We start from the raw sequence: 15,208 nt of genomic DNA, 5'->3' as shown, positions 1-15,208 counted from the left end.
ACTTCCACCACTATATAATATTATTCAATAATAGTTAACATTTGTGAGAGTACATCTGTGTGCCAGATATTTGTACTAAGGAAGTCATGTCTGTATTTCCTTTCACGCAGCAATTCTTTGAAGCAGATATTGTTATTCTCTCCACTTCACAAATTGCCAAATTTGGTAATGGAGTTGTTAGTTTGCCCAAGATCACACACGTCTACTAGATGGTATCAAGAAAGCTTAACCCACAAAACTCAGTGCATCACAAGATGCCATATTGATGCATGATAAAATGATGACTCTGAAGTATGTTATCCAATAAATAATAATAGCTCATTCATTGAGTGCTACCTATGTGCCAGGCACTGCTCTAAGTACATTATAACTAATATCTCATTTAATCTTCACATTAACCCCTTAAAATAGGTGCTATTTTTATCCTCATTTTTCAGACTAAGAAAGTGAGGCACATAGAGGTTAAACCGATTCTCTCCACATCCCACATCACATAGTAACGGAGCCAGAACTGAAACTAAGATGCATTATTCAGAAGTAGATCCTTTTAATTGCTACACATACTGCCTTTTCTTTTTCTTCCTTCCTTTTCTCTATTCTTTTCTTTTTCTTTTTTTTTTTTTAAGGATTTGATGCAGAAGAGAAATACAAATCTAATGCATTTGGAAAGATCTTCTCCGATAAAGTTAATCAACCAATAAAAGTTGAATCAAAAAGGAAGTCCTGGTTGATGAATTTAATGACTAGTCAAATAATCAGATGGTCCAATTCCTGAACTTTCTGGTTAATTGAATTTCCACTGGCTTCTGGCCATTCTCTTCAGACAGAAAAACATTCATGGAATGTTTTTATTTCATCTTCATTTGTAAGAAAGACAGCAAAATATTTAAAGATGCTTCCAGAAAACATGCCCTTTGGAATACTATGCTTTTATCAAGGATTTGTGCTACAACTTTCAAGGTTTTTCTCTTGAATGATATTTATTAAAAACCAAAACTGTGCATAATTTAAATTTGCTTAATAAGATTCCTTCCATTTCGAACATGTTTCTTACTGATTGAATCAAACTTTTTTTTTTAAAGGTTTTATTGGGGAATTGGGGAAGGGGAACAGACGAGTTGCTGTCCTTTTGTTCTTCAGTCTAGTTGTGGAGGACATTGCTTCACTGGCCCAAGTTGGCACCATCATTATGCTCTTCCCGGGTGAGGCAGATCAGTCGCCTGCTTCTGGATGGCCGCTCACTGCGGCTGCTGGCTGCTCACGCTGGCTGCTGGCTACACACGGTAGCCCATGGCAACCCACTGCCACAGGGGCTGCAGCCTACGCCATCGGTGACTCACAACAGCCCAGCTCCAGGTCGAGCTGTTGTTCAGCATCTTAGCTGTAGAGGGCAGTGTCACTGGCCCTCATATGTGGGATCCGAACCGGGGCCCTCTGGAGTCCCAAGCCAGTTCTTAACCATCTCTCCACTCGGCCGGCCCGAATCAAACATTTTTAAAGTGTTCTCCAGATCATGGTGTTACACAAATCCTGAGTCATCACCACTTTTACTCCTTATAGGATTGAAGAGCCCAAAGCTTGTAATTAATTAACTGTTAAATTCAGACATCTAGATGTGATGTGATTTTCTAATGAGACAAATGGGAGTTATTAAACTTCAAACGGATAACATTTTACCATACTTTCCTAATGGGAGGCATTCGGGAAATGTTTTTCAAATGAATGAATACATTTTTCTAACTAAGTTTGGCCCTTTAAATATCTTTAGCTCAATAAACACTACTATCTTAATTTTCATTCCTACAAGTTCTTGTATTTGTTTGCTTTTTTTTAATATGATCTCTTATTGTAGGTGTTGATTTTTTGAAAGCGTATGTTTGTGTTTAGTGCATAAACTACCAATCCACTTCCCTTGACAATTGTAAGACGATTTTCAGCCCTACCATCCCTTCTTCCGATCATTGCTCTTCTCTGCTTAAAGCAATGGCTTTTTACTCCCACTTGGCTCCTCCTCCCGTCTCCTATGTTAATATCTATGGTATCTTCCGCTGAGGACATCTTCCAGCTTCCCATATGCCCAGGTGGCATTCTCGTTTCAGTGAGTGCAACTGAACTATTACTTCCACCAGGAAGTCGCCCCTTTTACTATTGACATAGTCTGGAAATTCAAATCCTCCAGGGGTTAACTCTCATCCAATGCTGCTATTCTAACGCCTATACTCAAAGAAACCCAATTAAAAAGTCAACAACGATATCAAAGGTTTTAACTCATTTTGTTTTCCAAAATATTTCTTTTTAATGAAATGCCAATACCCTCCAGACAAACCCCACAGAAACACTACTGTAATTGAACACATTGGGCTTACTGATTCATTACAATGAGGAAGAACATACATTATTGGGAACTGTGGAACACTTCAGGAGGAAGTTATTAAAATGAACTTATTATATGATTTTTGCAAGTGTTAGTTGATTTGGAAAAGGGTTCAAGGCTGTGTGGTTGGTTACCATCAAAAGGGCAATTCTAAGATCAATTATTGTATTAATTCTTATACCTAGAAGGTGAGAAGACCAGACTGAGGCTAAACTGTGACTGGTAAAGAAGCAGGAATCAGTCCTACTATTCTTGATAAGAGGATGTCTGGTCCATTGTGTGTTTTAAACAATGTTTGTGTTTCGTTTGTACTCAGTCATGATGATGGAGTGGTCTTGTTATAGCTCAGTCCCTCCCAGTTCAGTGTGATCTTGTCTGATGTTGCTCTGCCCGACTGACTGTGGTCAACAGGACAACACTAAGCCCCCCTGAAAGTGCCAGCCCAGCTCCTGGCAATACCAAGGCTTATTGTGCAGCACCCAGGTGTCAGGACTGTGTTTTTCTTTCTCAAAAACAATGTATATTCATTTCATGAAACTTGAAAGACATGGAAAGCATTGAGAAGACCACAGAAAGCTTCCTGGTAGTCTTTTTATTTCTGGATGGGAAGACCAGGGAGAGGGAGAGAACAAGAAAGCAAGGAAAGCAAGCTATTGTGTGTGCGTGTGTGTGTGTGTGTGTGTGTGTGTATGTGTGTGAATGTGTTACCTCTGCAGCAGTGCTTCAGCTCTTGACAACCCCAAGGCCCTGCAGCAAGGAAAGCTAAAGAGAGCCCAGGGCTTCCCCACGAAAGCCAACTCAGCAGTATGTGTAAAGATATCAGTGCCCAAGCTGCATTTGGAAGGTGGCGTTCAAAGTCAAATGATTTGGACCATTCTCTGTGACAAACATACTGCAATTGCCAGCACTGAACTTTTCCATTTAATATAGTACTTGTTGGGGACTAACTACATTTGTTAATGTATCTAAAACTCATAACAATCCTATGAGGTAGGTCCCATTGTTATCTAGTTGTATAGATGAGGAAACTGAGGTAGGCAGAGGTTCCAAAAACAACCTGCCCAAGGTCTCAGAGCTAGGAAGTAAGAGATCTGGGATTTAAACTCAAGCAGTCTGGCTCTGAGGAATATGCTGCTAACCACAATATCAAATAGTTTTCCCTCGAGTATTAAAACCTTTTCTATAATAGTCAGTGGGTTTTAGAACACCCCCATCTCCTATCTCTATTGCTATCTCTGTGCTCTCTCTCTCTCTAGATATAGGTGTAGATATATATGTAAATATAATATATATTCACATATATATGCATGTGTGTATATATACACATGCAAGTGTATATGAACAAACACATATGTAATGGATTTTTAATTTTTGTAATGTTATGCAGAACTAAAAAATAGATTATCAAAAATGATGGAATGCAGCCTTTGGAATGAGACTATATGCCCTTTTCTATTTAATCAGATATGTATCAAATCTATAACAGCCCTGAAAATTATACAGTGGAAACCTGCTGCTAAATTCTTTTTCTCTATTGGGGACCTAATAAAATCCTCTAACCTCCTGAGTGCTAAGGATGAGTGCCTGTTCAGATTCATTCTGAATTCCTCTTTTCTAAGTAATACCCTGTCTCTCTACTCTGTTTTAGCCTGCATCATTCTGCACTGGGATGGGGCATCTCAAGAGAAATCACTTCCCACTTAGGGGTAATATGACGCTAGACCCTCTCTCATTGCACAGCAAGACAGGTTTCCAGGCAAAAGCATCAGACATCCCTGATAAAAGCAGCTTGGAGAATTCCTTTTGAATAAGTTCCTTCCCTATGTTTTTGTGGGCTATATAGTTACCAAGAGGCAAAAGCCTTGGCCATTCTTTATGAATGGAGTTTGATAATCACCTGTTTATTCTAGATGAGAGTTAATTAGAAGTAGTTATTCTACAAATACACACTATTTGTCACCTCTAGGTTAGAAACCATGGAAATTAGAAAATGTCTAAAAAATTCATCACCTCTTAGGTGGCATGAGTGCTTTATGGACCCATTTATAGCCTGCCAACAAGCAACATAGGGAAAGTTCTTTAATTTGGTATTCCATTCCCTATAGACATGTATAATGTTGAACCAGCCAAGTTAATGAATTACATGCTAATTTTGCAATAGGACATCATTGTTATCTAGAACCACCTCTGCCACAGAAGCATTGAGTAACACTCAGCAAGCGTCCTCAGAGCAATGAGGCAAACTACTGCATATATTTCATAAAATCTTATGCTGCATATAGGGCTGTAAATAATAATTGTTGCAAGGCCATATTAAAATATCTTTAAAATGAGACACAGATCACGGCCAATTCAGTATCACAAACATGCATTAAGCATCAATAACATGCCAAATAATTGGAACACAAAAATGACAAAGAGAGGTGCCTGCCCTAGACAGCAAGGTCCTTATAGACTTATGTAAAAGACAAGCCCACAAGTGGTTAATTTCAGCTGGGTGTAGTCATAAGCACTCTGATATGTGTTGGAATGCAGAGGACAGACTTCTATGCAAGTGAGTTGTAAATGAAGAGAGCAAAAGGAAGGTGTTAGAAATCAGATCATGTTTGAGTGGTACCTTTAAAAATCTAAGTGGGTATCAGCCAACTAAAGAGAAGAAACAATGGATAAGGATCCTGTATATATGAAATGCCAAACAAATGAACAATAACAAAATGCTGATTCAATGTCGAGAGTTTTGTGTCAGCTGCTTCACTGGTTCAGTTAACTGGGATTTTTTGTTTGTTTGTTTCATTCATTATTTATTCATTTGGTTGGCATAGGGAAATCACATATCTTAGGAGCCCAATACAAAGTGAAAATGTTCTTTTCCACTTGAGCCCAATAGTGATTTCCACAAGCAAGTTTATTGAAAGAATAGCTAAGCAAATCAGAAATGACTGCTAAGAGGACGTAGAAAGCTTTCTCTGGAGCAGGTCGTAGGAAGGAGTATTTTTTTAAGTCTCTGTTTCTTATGTCTGTGATGCACGTGTCATGCTCTCATGTCCTGCCAAAGGTTTAATGTGTTTGAGTGCAAAGGGAGACCCACTAGTGAATCTTCTTGAGCCAAATGAAGACAATTCTGATTCAGCTCATTAGAAGGAACTAGAAGCCCACAGATGGTGCTTGGAGCAATGTATCAAAGAAAAACCCAGTAAGGAGTACTACTTGAGTCAGTCACAAGTAGTCCTGATTGGATTTAATCCTTGTTTAAACTATTTTCTTTAGAATTCTGGGTTTTGGAGAGGTTGGGTTTGGGAATAAAATAGTAACTGTAATGTTTGTATCAGATTTACAGAAGAACAAAATTGCTTGGAAAGAAGTTGCTTTAGGCAAGTTTTCCTACAGCACTGTAAGGTACAATCACAGTGTGGAAGTTTATCCTGGAGGTGCAGGAGCTTAAAGACTGTTGTTAAATGTGAGTTGAAATCAGTTGTCAGAGATGATCCATCTTACTTTAAAAGCCATCTTTACTGGTTGTAGAGTGATTACTTGAGGATCAAATGGAATTATAACCAGTTCTGAATATTGTTCAGCTCATTTAGGGCTGGAATCAGTTTTGTTAGTAATGAAAACATTTTTTTTTATTTTAATCACTTAAAATATTTGCTCTGCTGCCCTGTACCACCGTAGTCAGAAGAACCCACATAATCTTTTTTATACATCTCAACTGCAAATAGCAGAACTTATTAAGTTTTTGTTTTAAAGTTTTTATTAAAATATAGCTAACATACAACATTATATTAGTTTCAGGTATACACATAGTTATTTAACATGTATATACCTAAAGAAGTGATCACCATAAGTCCAACAACCATCGGACAACAATATTATTGATTATACTCCCCATACTGTACATTACATCCCATGACTTATTTGTTTTATACCTGAACATCTGGACCTCCTGCTCCCCTTCACCTTTCTCCCCCTTTTTAAATTTTTTTTTAAGATTTTTATTGGGGAATTGGGGGGATGGGAACAGTGCTGGGGAATTGGGGGAAGGGGAACAGATAAGTTGCTGTCCTTTTGTTCTTCAGTCTACTTGTGGAGGACGTTGCTTCACTGGCCCAAGTTGGCACCATCATTGCGCTCTTCCCGGGCAAGGCAGATCAGTCGCCAGCTTCTGGACGGCCGCTCACTGCAGCTGCTGGACGCTCACGCTGGCTGCTGGCTACATACAGTAGCCCATGGCAACCCACTGCCACAGGGGCTGCAGCCTACGCTGTCGCCGGCAACTCACAGCAGCCCAGCTCCAGGTCGAGCTATTGTTCAGCATCTCAGCTGTGGAGGGCAGTGTCACTGGCCCTCATATGTGGGATCCGAACCGGGGCCCTCTGGCGTCTCAAGCCAGTTCTTAACCATCGTGCCACTCGGCCGGCCCCCTTTTTAAATTTTTCATTACAGTTGACATTCAATATTATTTTATACTAATTTCAGGTGTACAACATAGTGGTTAGACATTTATGTAATTTAAGAAATGATCCCTCTGACTAGTCTAGTACCCACCTGGATCTATTTATAACTATTACCATATTATTGACTATATTCCCTATGCTTTACTTTACATACCCATGAAGTTATTGTTAAATAAGGAATGTTAGCAAGATGCCATGTAAGTTTTCCTTGTTATTGCATAATGCTTCCATTTGCTTTCATTTAGAAAAAAGTCTCCCCAACAGCCACAAAAACTTTTAGAATATTCAACATGTGCACATACACACACAAGTCTTTTATTTCTGTTCATTTCCCTCTTTGAATTTTCTGCCAGTTCCAACTCTGTCCAAATCATTTTCACTCCTAAGAGTTCTCTCTCTTTTCTTTCATGAAATTTTGCCAATGGAAATATTAGTTATCCAATAATGCCCCAGGTGAGCTACATATTACGTTATTCTAGTATAGCTTTTGAATTTATTATAATATAGTGGAAGGGAATCATACTCAAAATTGGCAGTCATCTTTTGGAACAGTAAACAAAATATATAGTTTAGACAATAGCTTAATCTGCTTTACTAGCAAGCTAATCTCTGCTGAGAGAGGGGGAAAAAATCACAATTATGAACATTAAAAACACAACTACTTTCTCTCAATTTACAGGTGTTTGGGTCTTTATTCGTGTTATTGCATCAGAATAGTCTAGGCTGCCATTAGCATCATCTGCTGCCTTCTAAACCTTTTGGCACTTTCCCTGATCCCTCAGAAGGAATCAACTGTATTTTCACAGCACACAGCATACATCTCTACTTCGCAAGAATGCAATTCTTCCTTATATGTCAGTTAACTGCTTACATCTATGTCTCTATCACCAGTTAGGAATTTGAATGGAGTTGATCATAAAACTCAGGTAAGGATTAAAGATGTATGTGGGAAAATCAAATAGAAGCAAAGAATAGTCAGGACTGAGGTACCAGGAAGTAATATACTGGAAGTAGTTCAGGTCGTTGTTCATTGGGGCAACTCACATTGATATTTGGTCCATGCCTCATCATCTGAGATGGTGGACCACTTGTCTTTTCGGTGGATATCAGTGTATTGGTTTCAAGTGCATTGTTTGAATAGAAATAGGAATGTCTGAGAATAGGGGAAAAAATAGTAAATACAACCATATTAGAAAAGCTAAGTGGAGAGTTAGGCCTTCTTTCAAGGGAACAGATGGTCAAAAAATGGTTCTGACCTCAGGATGAAAACCAAAGTGAAAAGAAAGAAACCAAGAGAGAAAACAGGCTTTCCATGGTTGACAGGCCACTGGACAGTGACAACAGTAATCCCAAATACTAATTTCTTCTTGGTAGGAGCCCAGTTCTGTAAACTAATTATTTGAGTAGTTATCTATCTGTATGGATGTAAGGATGGATAGATGGATGGATGGATGGATGGATGGATGGATGGATGGATGGATGGATGGATGAATGGGTAGATATGTCCTGTATTTTTATTCAGAAAAAGGTGATTAAATATTTGTATGATGTGTATATGTATGTGTGTACTATTCTTTTTTTTTAATAAACCAATAATTCTCAGTTGAGTACAATTTTGTTCCCAGACAGCATTTGTCAATGTCTGAAGATATATTAAGCTGTCACAACTATAGAGTGTGCTATTGGCATAGTTGGTAGAGACAAGGAATGCTTCTAAACATCCTACAATATATAGGACTGCATTTAAAATTTGTATTTATTAGAAACTTTTAACTCTGTCTCAGAATTATCCAAGTAAAAATGAACTTCTGGACTGACAGATGTTGGAAAAGATTATGCTTCTTTTTTACCTGTATGTGTTATATATTGATTAGCACAGGTTCGCATGTGTAACAAATTCTAAATATGCTTCCAAATATATATTGAGTTAAATTGAATTAATGAATAAAGATGTGATATATATATATATATATATATATATATATATATATATATATATATATAATGGAATATTACCCAACCATAAAAAAAGTGAAATCTTGCCATTTGCAACAACATGGATGGACCTAGAGGGTATTATACTAAGTGAAAATAAGTCAAATAGAGAAAGGCAAATACCATATGATTTTACTTATATGTGGAATCTAAAACAGAAAATAAATGAACAAGCAAAATAGAAACAAACTCCTAGATACAGAGAACAAATTGATGGTTGCCAGATGTGAGGGAGATTGGGAGGATGGATGAAAAAGATGAAAGGGATGAAGAAATCCAAATTTTCAGATATAAAACCAGTCATGGGGATATAATGTACAGCATAGAGAATATAATCAATAATATTGTAATAAATTTATGGTGTCAAATGGATACTAGACTTATGGGGTAATCACTTCATAAGGTATATATCTAATCACTATTTTGTACACACTTGAAATTAATATAATATAGTATGTCAACAGTAATTAGAAAATAAGTTAATTTTTTAAAAAGTACATAGCTCTTCTGGACACAGTTAATATATGTATAAAGATGTATTAAGTATATTATTTTGATAGCTAAGAATAACTAATTAAAAGATACATTTTCTGAACCCATTTAGAATCAAGAATTACAGTTGATTTAATTCAATAAAAGGTTAGTGGGTATCTTCTGGGCATCTATCACTTTGCCAGATGTTCTCTGGAATATAAAAGTAACAGAAAATGCATTCTCTTTTGAAGAATTTGCAGTCTTACCAAAGAGATAGAATGTATCTTGATAAAGTCATTTTGTTCCAGAGCAAAACAGCACGTGGTTGAGTGTCAAAATGAATAATGAATTAATGCAGTAAGAATTTAAGGAACAGAAAAAATCAATATGGAATTGCCAAAGATAGTTTTTTGGCAAAGAGGAGGGTTGAGCTGACCCTTAACAGGCCAATGAATAGAATTCCAATTAAATGACCAGCAATGAGGAGGAGGTATTATAAGGCAGAGGAAATGACATACACAAAACTAAGAAGATAAGACTAATCAAGGAAGGTTCATGGGGAGAGAGATGGCCACCCTATCTGAAGAACATAAGAGATTTGACCTGAAGTGGCCAGATTATGATGAGAATCAAATGAGTAAAGATCGATAAGAACACCCTATAAAATATCTAAATGTATAAATGGGTTAAAAAATGCCATCTCCTGTGTTTTCAGTCTTTAGCATACATAAAGTGATTACTTAACCTAGTATGGTTTAGCACATCTTCCTACACAGACAGACTTTTGTACTATATAAAGCCACACTCTGGCCTACATAATGTACCTAATATTCCATAAAAGTGACCATTAGCAAAGGCAAGCCAAATTTAGCTGTAGTCCCATGTAGCCTTTTCCCCCATCGTGACTACAAAGATAGCAAGAGTCCTCATTTCAGAAGAGTAGAGCTCTAATTGAAGAATTATTCTAATTACCTTAACTAATATCCTAACATTATGTTCCTGTCAAGGGAATAAAAGAACAACTATTTTGTTTGGTCAAGGAGTCTTGCAGAAGATAGAAATGAACAATTGATTTTTTCTGTTAAGAATACTTAGACTTCTTTCAATGTACATATACATTAACTTATTAAACATAAGAAGGAATAGATCATCGTCTGCGCGCGCGCACACACACACACACACACACACACAATACCTTACTTTATACCTGAGTGCAGCTTTCATAACCCTTTTTATTTGTAAAGATAAAAGTATCTTTCCTGACTAGAGACCCAGAATAAAGAACTTTGGAGAATAGATAGACTATATTTGGAATAAGAAGAGTGCCAAAGCAATAACAATTAAAAGTTAATAAAAACTTCCAAAATAGATGGACCAACATGTTTTTAAAATCACAGATTATCATTATATACATTTAAACCTGTAAATTCCATAGTCAAATTAACTATAAAGCAAGAATTCTTCGATCCCCATAAAAGAGGTTTTGGAAGATGTTAACACACTACGAAACTTAGCTGGTTAGGAATAGGTTCGCCAGCACATAATAGCCTTCCTTGCAGTGGCTCAGCCAAATGGAGATTTGATTTTCTTTAAAGAGAATTCAAGAGGAAGGTAGGCCAGGGCTCATTTGGTGGCTCCATTATGTCTGTCATTGAGGACAAAGCATCCTTAGATGACTTCCAGTTACATTGCATTGTTCAGACATAAGTCACATGAACCACCCCTCGTGGAAAGGTCGGCTGAGAAAGTTTTTAATTATGCACATTGCAGTCCTAAATAAAAGTAAATGAGAAGGGGAAGAATGATGTAGGCCAATTGGCAAACTCTATCGACAACACAAAAATCAGTGATTATAGGAAGACCCTAGCCATTATTATATGTTTGTCAAAGCAATACTAAATTAATTGGGTCTGTAACACATAAGCCCAATATCTCAGTGCCACACAAAGTCCATTTTCCAGGTTTTCTTGAGCTATCTCATTTTGTGCCTTTATACTACATTTTATCTAATGGATTTCTTGGAGAACAGCCCAAACACAGCTTGTATCCATTCATAGAAAAGATTTGTATGTAGTACTGCTATGGCTCCAAGGGCAAGAGTGATCTATGAAGAGTTCCACTCAGTCAAAAAGTTATCAGTTGATATATCCTGGGTGGTAATTGACAGAGCTAATTCAGGGAAGTGAAAAAAAGGGAAATTGCAGATATTATATAATACCTACTTTCCCAGCTGCTTTATGATTTTGCTAGTAAAGAAGCAAGTGGTGGTATCATAAGTACTGTCAAGTTCCTAAATTAAAGCATCTCAGTATCTAACAGTATCTGGCACATAGTAGATGCTCATGTAATATTTGTTGAATAAACCTTTGTCTGTTTATCCTTATCAAAGGCTACACTGAAGTTGGTTAACAAGAAGCATTCTCTATCCACTTTAATGAAGCAAACATTTAGTCAGCATCTACTCTATGTGAACAAATGCTCTATGAGGAGCCCAAAGGAAATGCTTGCTGTGATATCTTATCTCACCCTGAAGGTCTTGCCCTGTCTTTTATGTAATCCAGCAGATTTTTTTGACTCACATCCAATGTTCATCAATCAAATCTCTAGGAATTGGCTTCTAAGCCATTTGGCCTCCAAGCTGATAATTAACATTGTAAAATCCATTTAAAGCCATGCTTAAGTGTTTCAAATCATCTTATAATTTCCGAAATTAGCATGTAAGTCAGCTTGAAATAGAGGTTCAGGACTATGAGTCAATACATCAGTTGATCAAGTACTAAATTGGTGTTTAACAGGCATTTGAAGATGCACAAATAGCCCCCACCCTTGATAACTTACAATGTATTTCAGGAGACAACATGTATGCAGGAGGGAAAAAAATCCCACACTAATGTCACATTCTATCTACCACTTGTCAAATTAATAGAAAGGACAATAAATGTTTCATTTGGCCCACAATACCAATAAACCTGGACTTGGTTGAAGAGGAAACATGAACCAAATATTTCCTGTTGCATAATTCACATTTTGAGACTCTGATAGGAGGATCATAGCACTATAAAAATTAAGATTATGAGGTATTGTTTAGCATAGATAACCTATGAGGAATTCACTTGAACCATTGGAGGAAACCAAAAACAATTATCCTTTTTCTCTTTTTCTTAAATTAGGTCATGGAACTAAAGGAGTCTTTGAGCTTCTGTCTGGTTGGCGGAGAACCCGAGAGAATTTGCCCTTCAAAGACAGGGTAGCAGATGCCTATTCGGATGTGATGGTCACCTATACCATGACCAGCTCCCTGTACCTCATTACCTTTGGCATGGGTGCCAGCCCATTCACAAATATAGAGGCTGTGAAGGTCTTCTGTCAGAACATGTGTGTCTCCATCCTGTTGAACTACTTCTACATTTTCTCCTTCTTCGGCTCCTGTCTGGTCTTCGCTGGTCAACTCGAGCAAAACCGCTACCACAGCATCTTTTGCTGTAAGATCCCTTCTGCAGAATACCTGGACCGCAAACCTGTGTGGTTCCAGACCGTGATGAGTGATGGGCACCAACAGACATCCCATCATGAGACGGACCCCTACCAGCACCACTTTATTCAGCACTTCCTCCGTGAACATTACAATGAATGGATTACCAATATCTACGTGAAGCCATTTGTGGTTATTCTGTATCTCATTTACGCGTCCTTCTCCTTCATGGGGTGCTTGCAGATTAGTGACAGAGCCAACATCATCAACCTACTAGCCAGTGATTCCCCAAGTGTTTCCTATGCCATGGTTCAGCAAAAATATTTCAGCAACTACAGTCCCGTGATAGGATTCTACATCTACGAGCCCCTGGAGTACTGGAACAGCAGCGTCCAGGAAGACCTCCGGAGACTCTGTAGCGGGTTCACTGCAGTGTCCTGGGTGGAGCAGTATTACCAGTTCCTGAAAGTTAGCAACATCAGTGCCAACAACAAGAGTGACTTTATCAGTGTCCTACAAAGTTCATTTTTAAAAAAGCCAGAGTTCCAGCACTTTCGAAATGATATCATCTTCTCCAAGGCAGGGGATGAGAACAACATCATTGCCTCTCGCTTGTATCTGGTGGCCAGGACTAGCAGAGACAAGCAGAAGGAGGTCATAGAAGTGCTGGAGAAGTTGAGGCCCCTGTCCCTCTCCAAGAGCATCCGATTCATTGTGTTCAACCCGTCCTTTGTGTTCATGGACCATTACGGCTTGTCTGTCACAGTGCCTGTTCTAATTGCAGGCTTTGGTGTTCTCCTGGTGTTAATCCTGACATTTTTCCTAGTGATCCACCCTCTGGGAAACTTCTGGCTAATTCTTAGTGTCACCTCAATTGAGCTGGGTGTTCTGGGCTTAATGACATTATGGAATGTCGACATGGATTGCATTTCTATCTTGTGCCTTATCTACACTTTAAATTTCGCCATTGACCACTGTGCACCACTGCTTTACACATTTGTATTAGCAACTGAGCACACCCGAACACAATGTATAAAAAGCTCCCTGCAAGAGCACGGGACAGCCATTTTGCAAAATGTTACTTCTTTTCTTATTGGGTTGGTCCCCCTCCTATTTGTGCCTTCGAACCTGACCTTCACACTGTTCAAATGCTTGCTGCTCACCGGGGGTTGCACACTTCTGCACTGTTTTGTTATCTTACCCGTGTTTCTAACCTTTTTCCCCCCTTCCAAAAAGCACCACAAGAAAAAGAAACGTGCCAAACGAAAGGAGAGAGAGGAAATTGAATGCATAGAAATTCAAGAGAACCCTGATCACGTCACTACAGTCTGAAGGGTGTAGACTAATGGATTCTTTTTCTTTTTCCAGTATTGCACAATGATGCAGGGCGAGTAAAACTCAGACCTCAGCTGCTTGAGCTGGCCAAGGGTAACAAGGCAAGTCAGATCAAGAGTGAATTCTTCATGACACATCAAGGTGTCCACTTCTTGGGGTGGGGGGAGAAGGAATCAAAGGGGAAGACGTTCTTTGCAACATTGTTCTCCACTAAAGATAAGTCTCTGTATGTGATGTTAGAGTTATTTCAAGGAATGGATAAATCAATGGAGTGTTAAAAGTCAAAATAACCAACTGCTTTTAAAAATAAAATGCTTAGGAGAGGAAAGGGGGCCTCCAAATTGAGAAAGAAATGTCAAAATTGTCATGGCAGTTTTCATATTTATTTTTGGAACAGGTTGATCAAAGGAAACCTATGCACTTGGGAAGTACATATTCAATACTGTCTAAACCAAAGGACTTCCCAATCCATTTTATGTGTACATATATATGTATATATACCATATATACATATACTTAGATTTGTCTTTAGTGTACATTGCAATTTATGTGAAGGGAGATGTCCATTTGCAAATGAGCTAGCCTTTTTCTAGAAAGTCAAATTGGCCTTAGCCAAACAGAAACATTCATGGCCATTCAAAACCAACTCAAGTGTTTCAGCAGCAAGAGTATTATTCAACTGTATAATAAGCAAAATCAACAGAGATGTCAATCTATTAGATTCTACATATCATGTTGTCAGTCTTTCAGATTCTTGCTTTGGAGGACTTAGCAAAAACCACAAAAGGCATTTGAATCAGTTACCACACGGACAAAGTTTAAAATCTCATTTTAGAGCTCAATAGTTCATATGGCTTTTCCTTGGCTCTTAATGGTTCTCTGTATTTGGAGAGGCTGATTTGGCTGCTTTCAGAGAGCTCACCCACTGCAAATGAGCACTTTACATATACTATCCATACATATGCGTATCAGGGCACACAAATGTGTGTGTATGTGTGTGTGTGTGTGTGTGTGTGTTTGTATGTGTGACTTGGGGTAGTCCATAGTTACAGTGTTTTCATTTTAGATGGTGAAAATATACTGCCATTCAATATAGATACTTAT

At 38.0% G+C, this 15,208-nt stretch overlaps 1 protein-coding gene across 1 annotated transcript in view; it reads left to right on the top strand.

Annotated features, from left to right (window-relative positions):
• Window positions 1-14,430, top strand: part of PTCHD4 (patched domain containing 4) — a 135,982-nt gene extending 121,552 nt beyond the window's left edge. The window contains exon 2 of the mRNA XM_019667526.1: window positions 12,468-14,430. Within this exon, the coding sequence (XP_019523071.1) occupies window positions 12,468-14,101 (1,634 nt within the window). The 3' untranslated portion in view covers window positions 14,102-14,430. The remainder of the gene's footprint in view (window positions 1-12,467) is intronic.
• The last annotated feature ends 778 nt before the right edge of the window (window positions 14,431-15,208 follow it).

Source organism: Hipposideros armiger, unplaced genomic scaffold (genome assembly GCF_001890085.2).
Source record: "Hipposideros armiger isolate ML-2016 unplaced genomic scaffold, ASM189008v1 scaffold_499, whole genome shotgun sequence".
Lineage (NCBI taxonomy): Eukaryota > Metazoa > Chordata > Mammalia > Chiroptera > Hipposideridae > Hipposideros > Hipposideros armiger.
This window is presented reverse-complemented; position numbering and strand designations above follow the sequence as displayed.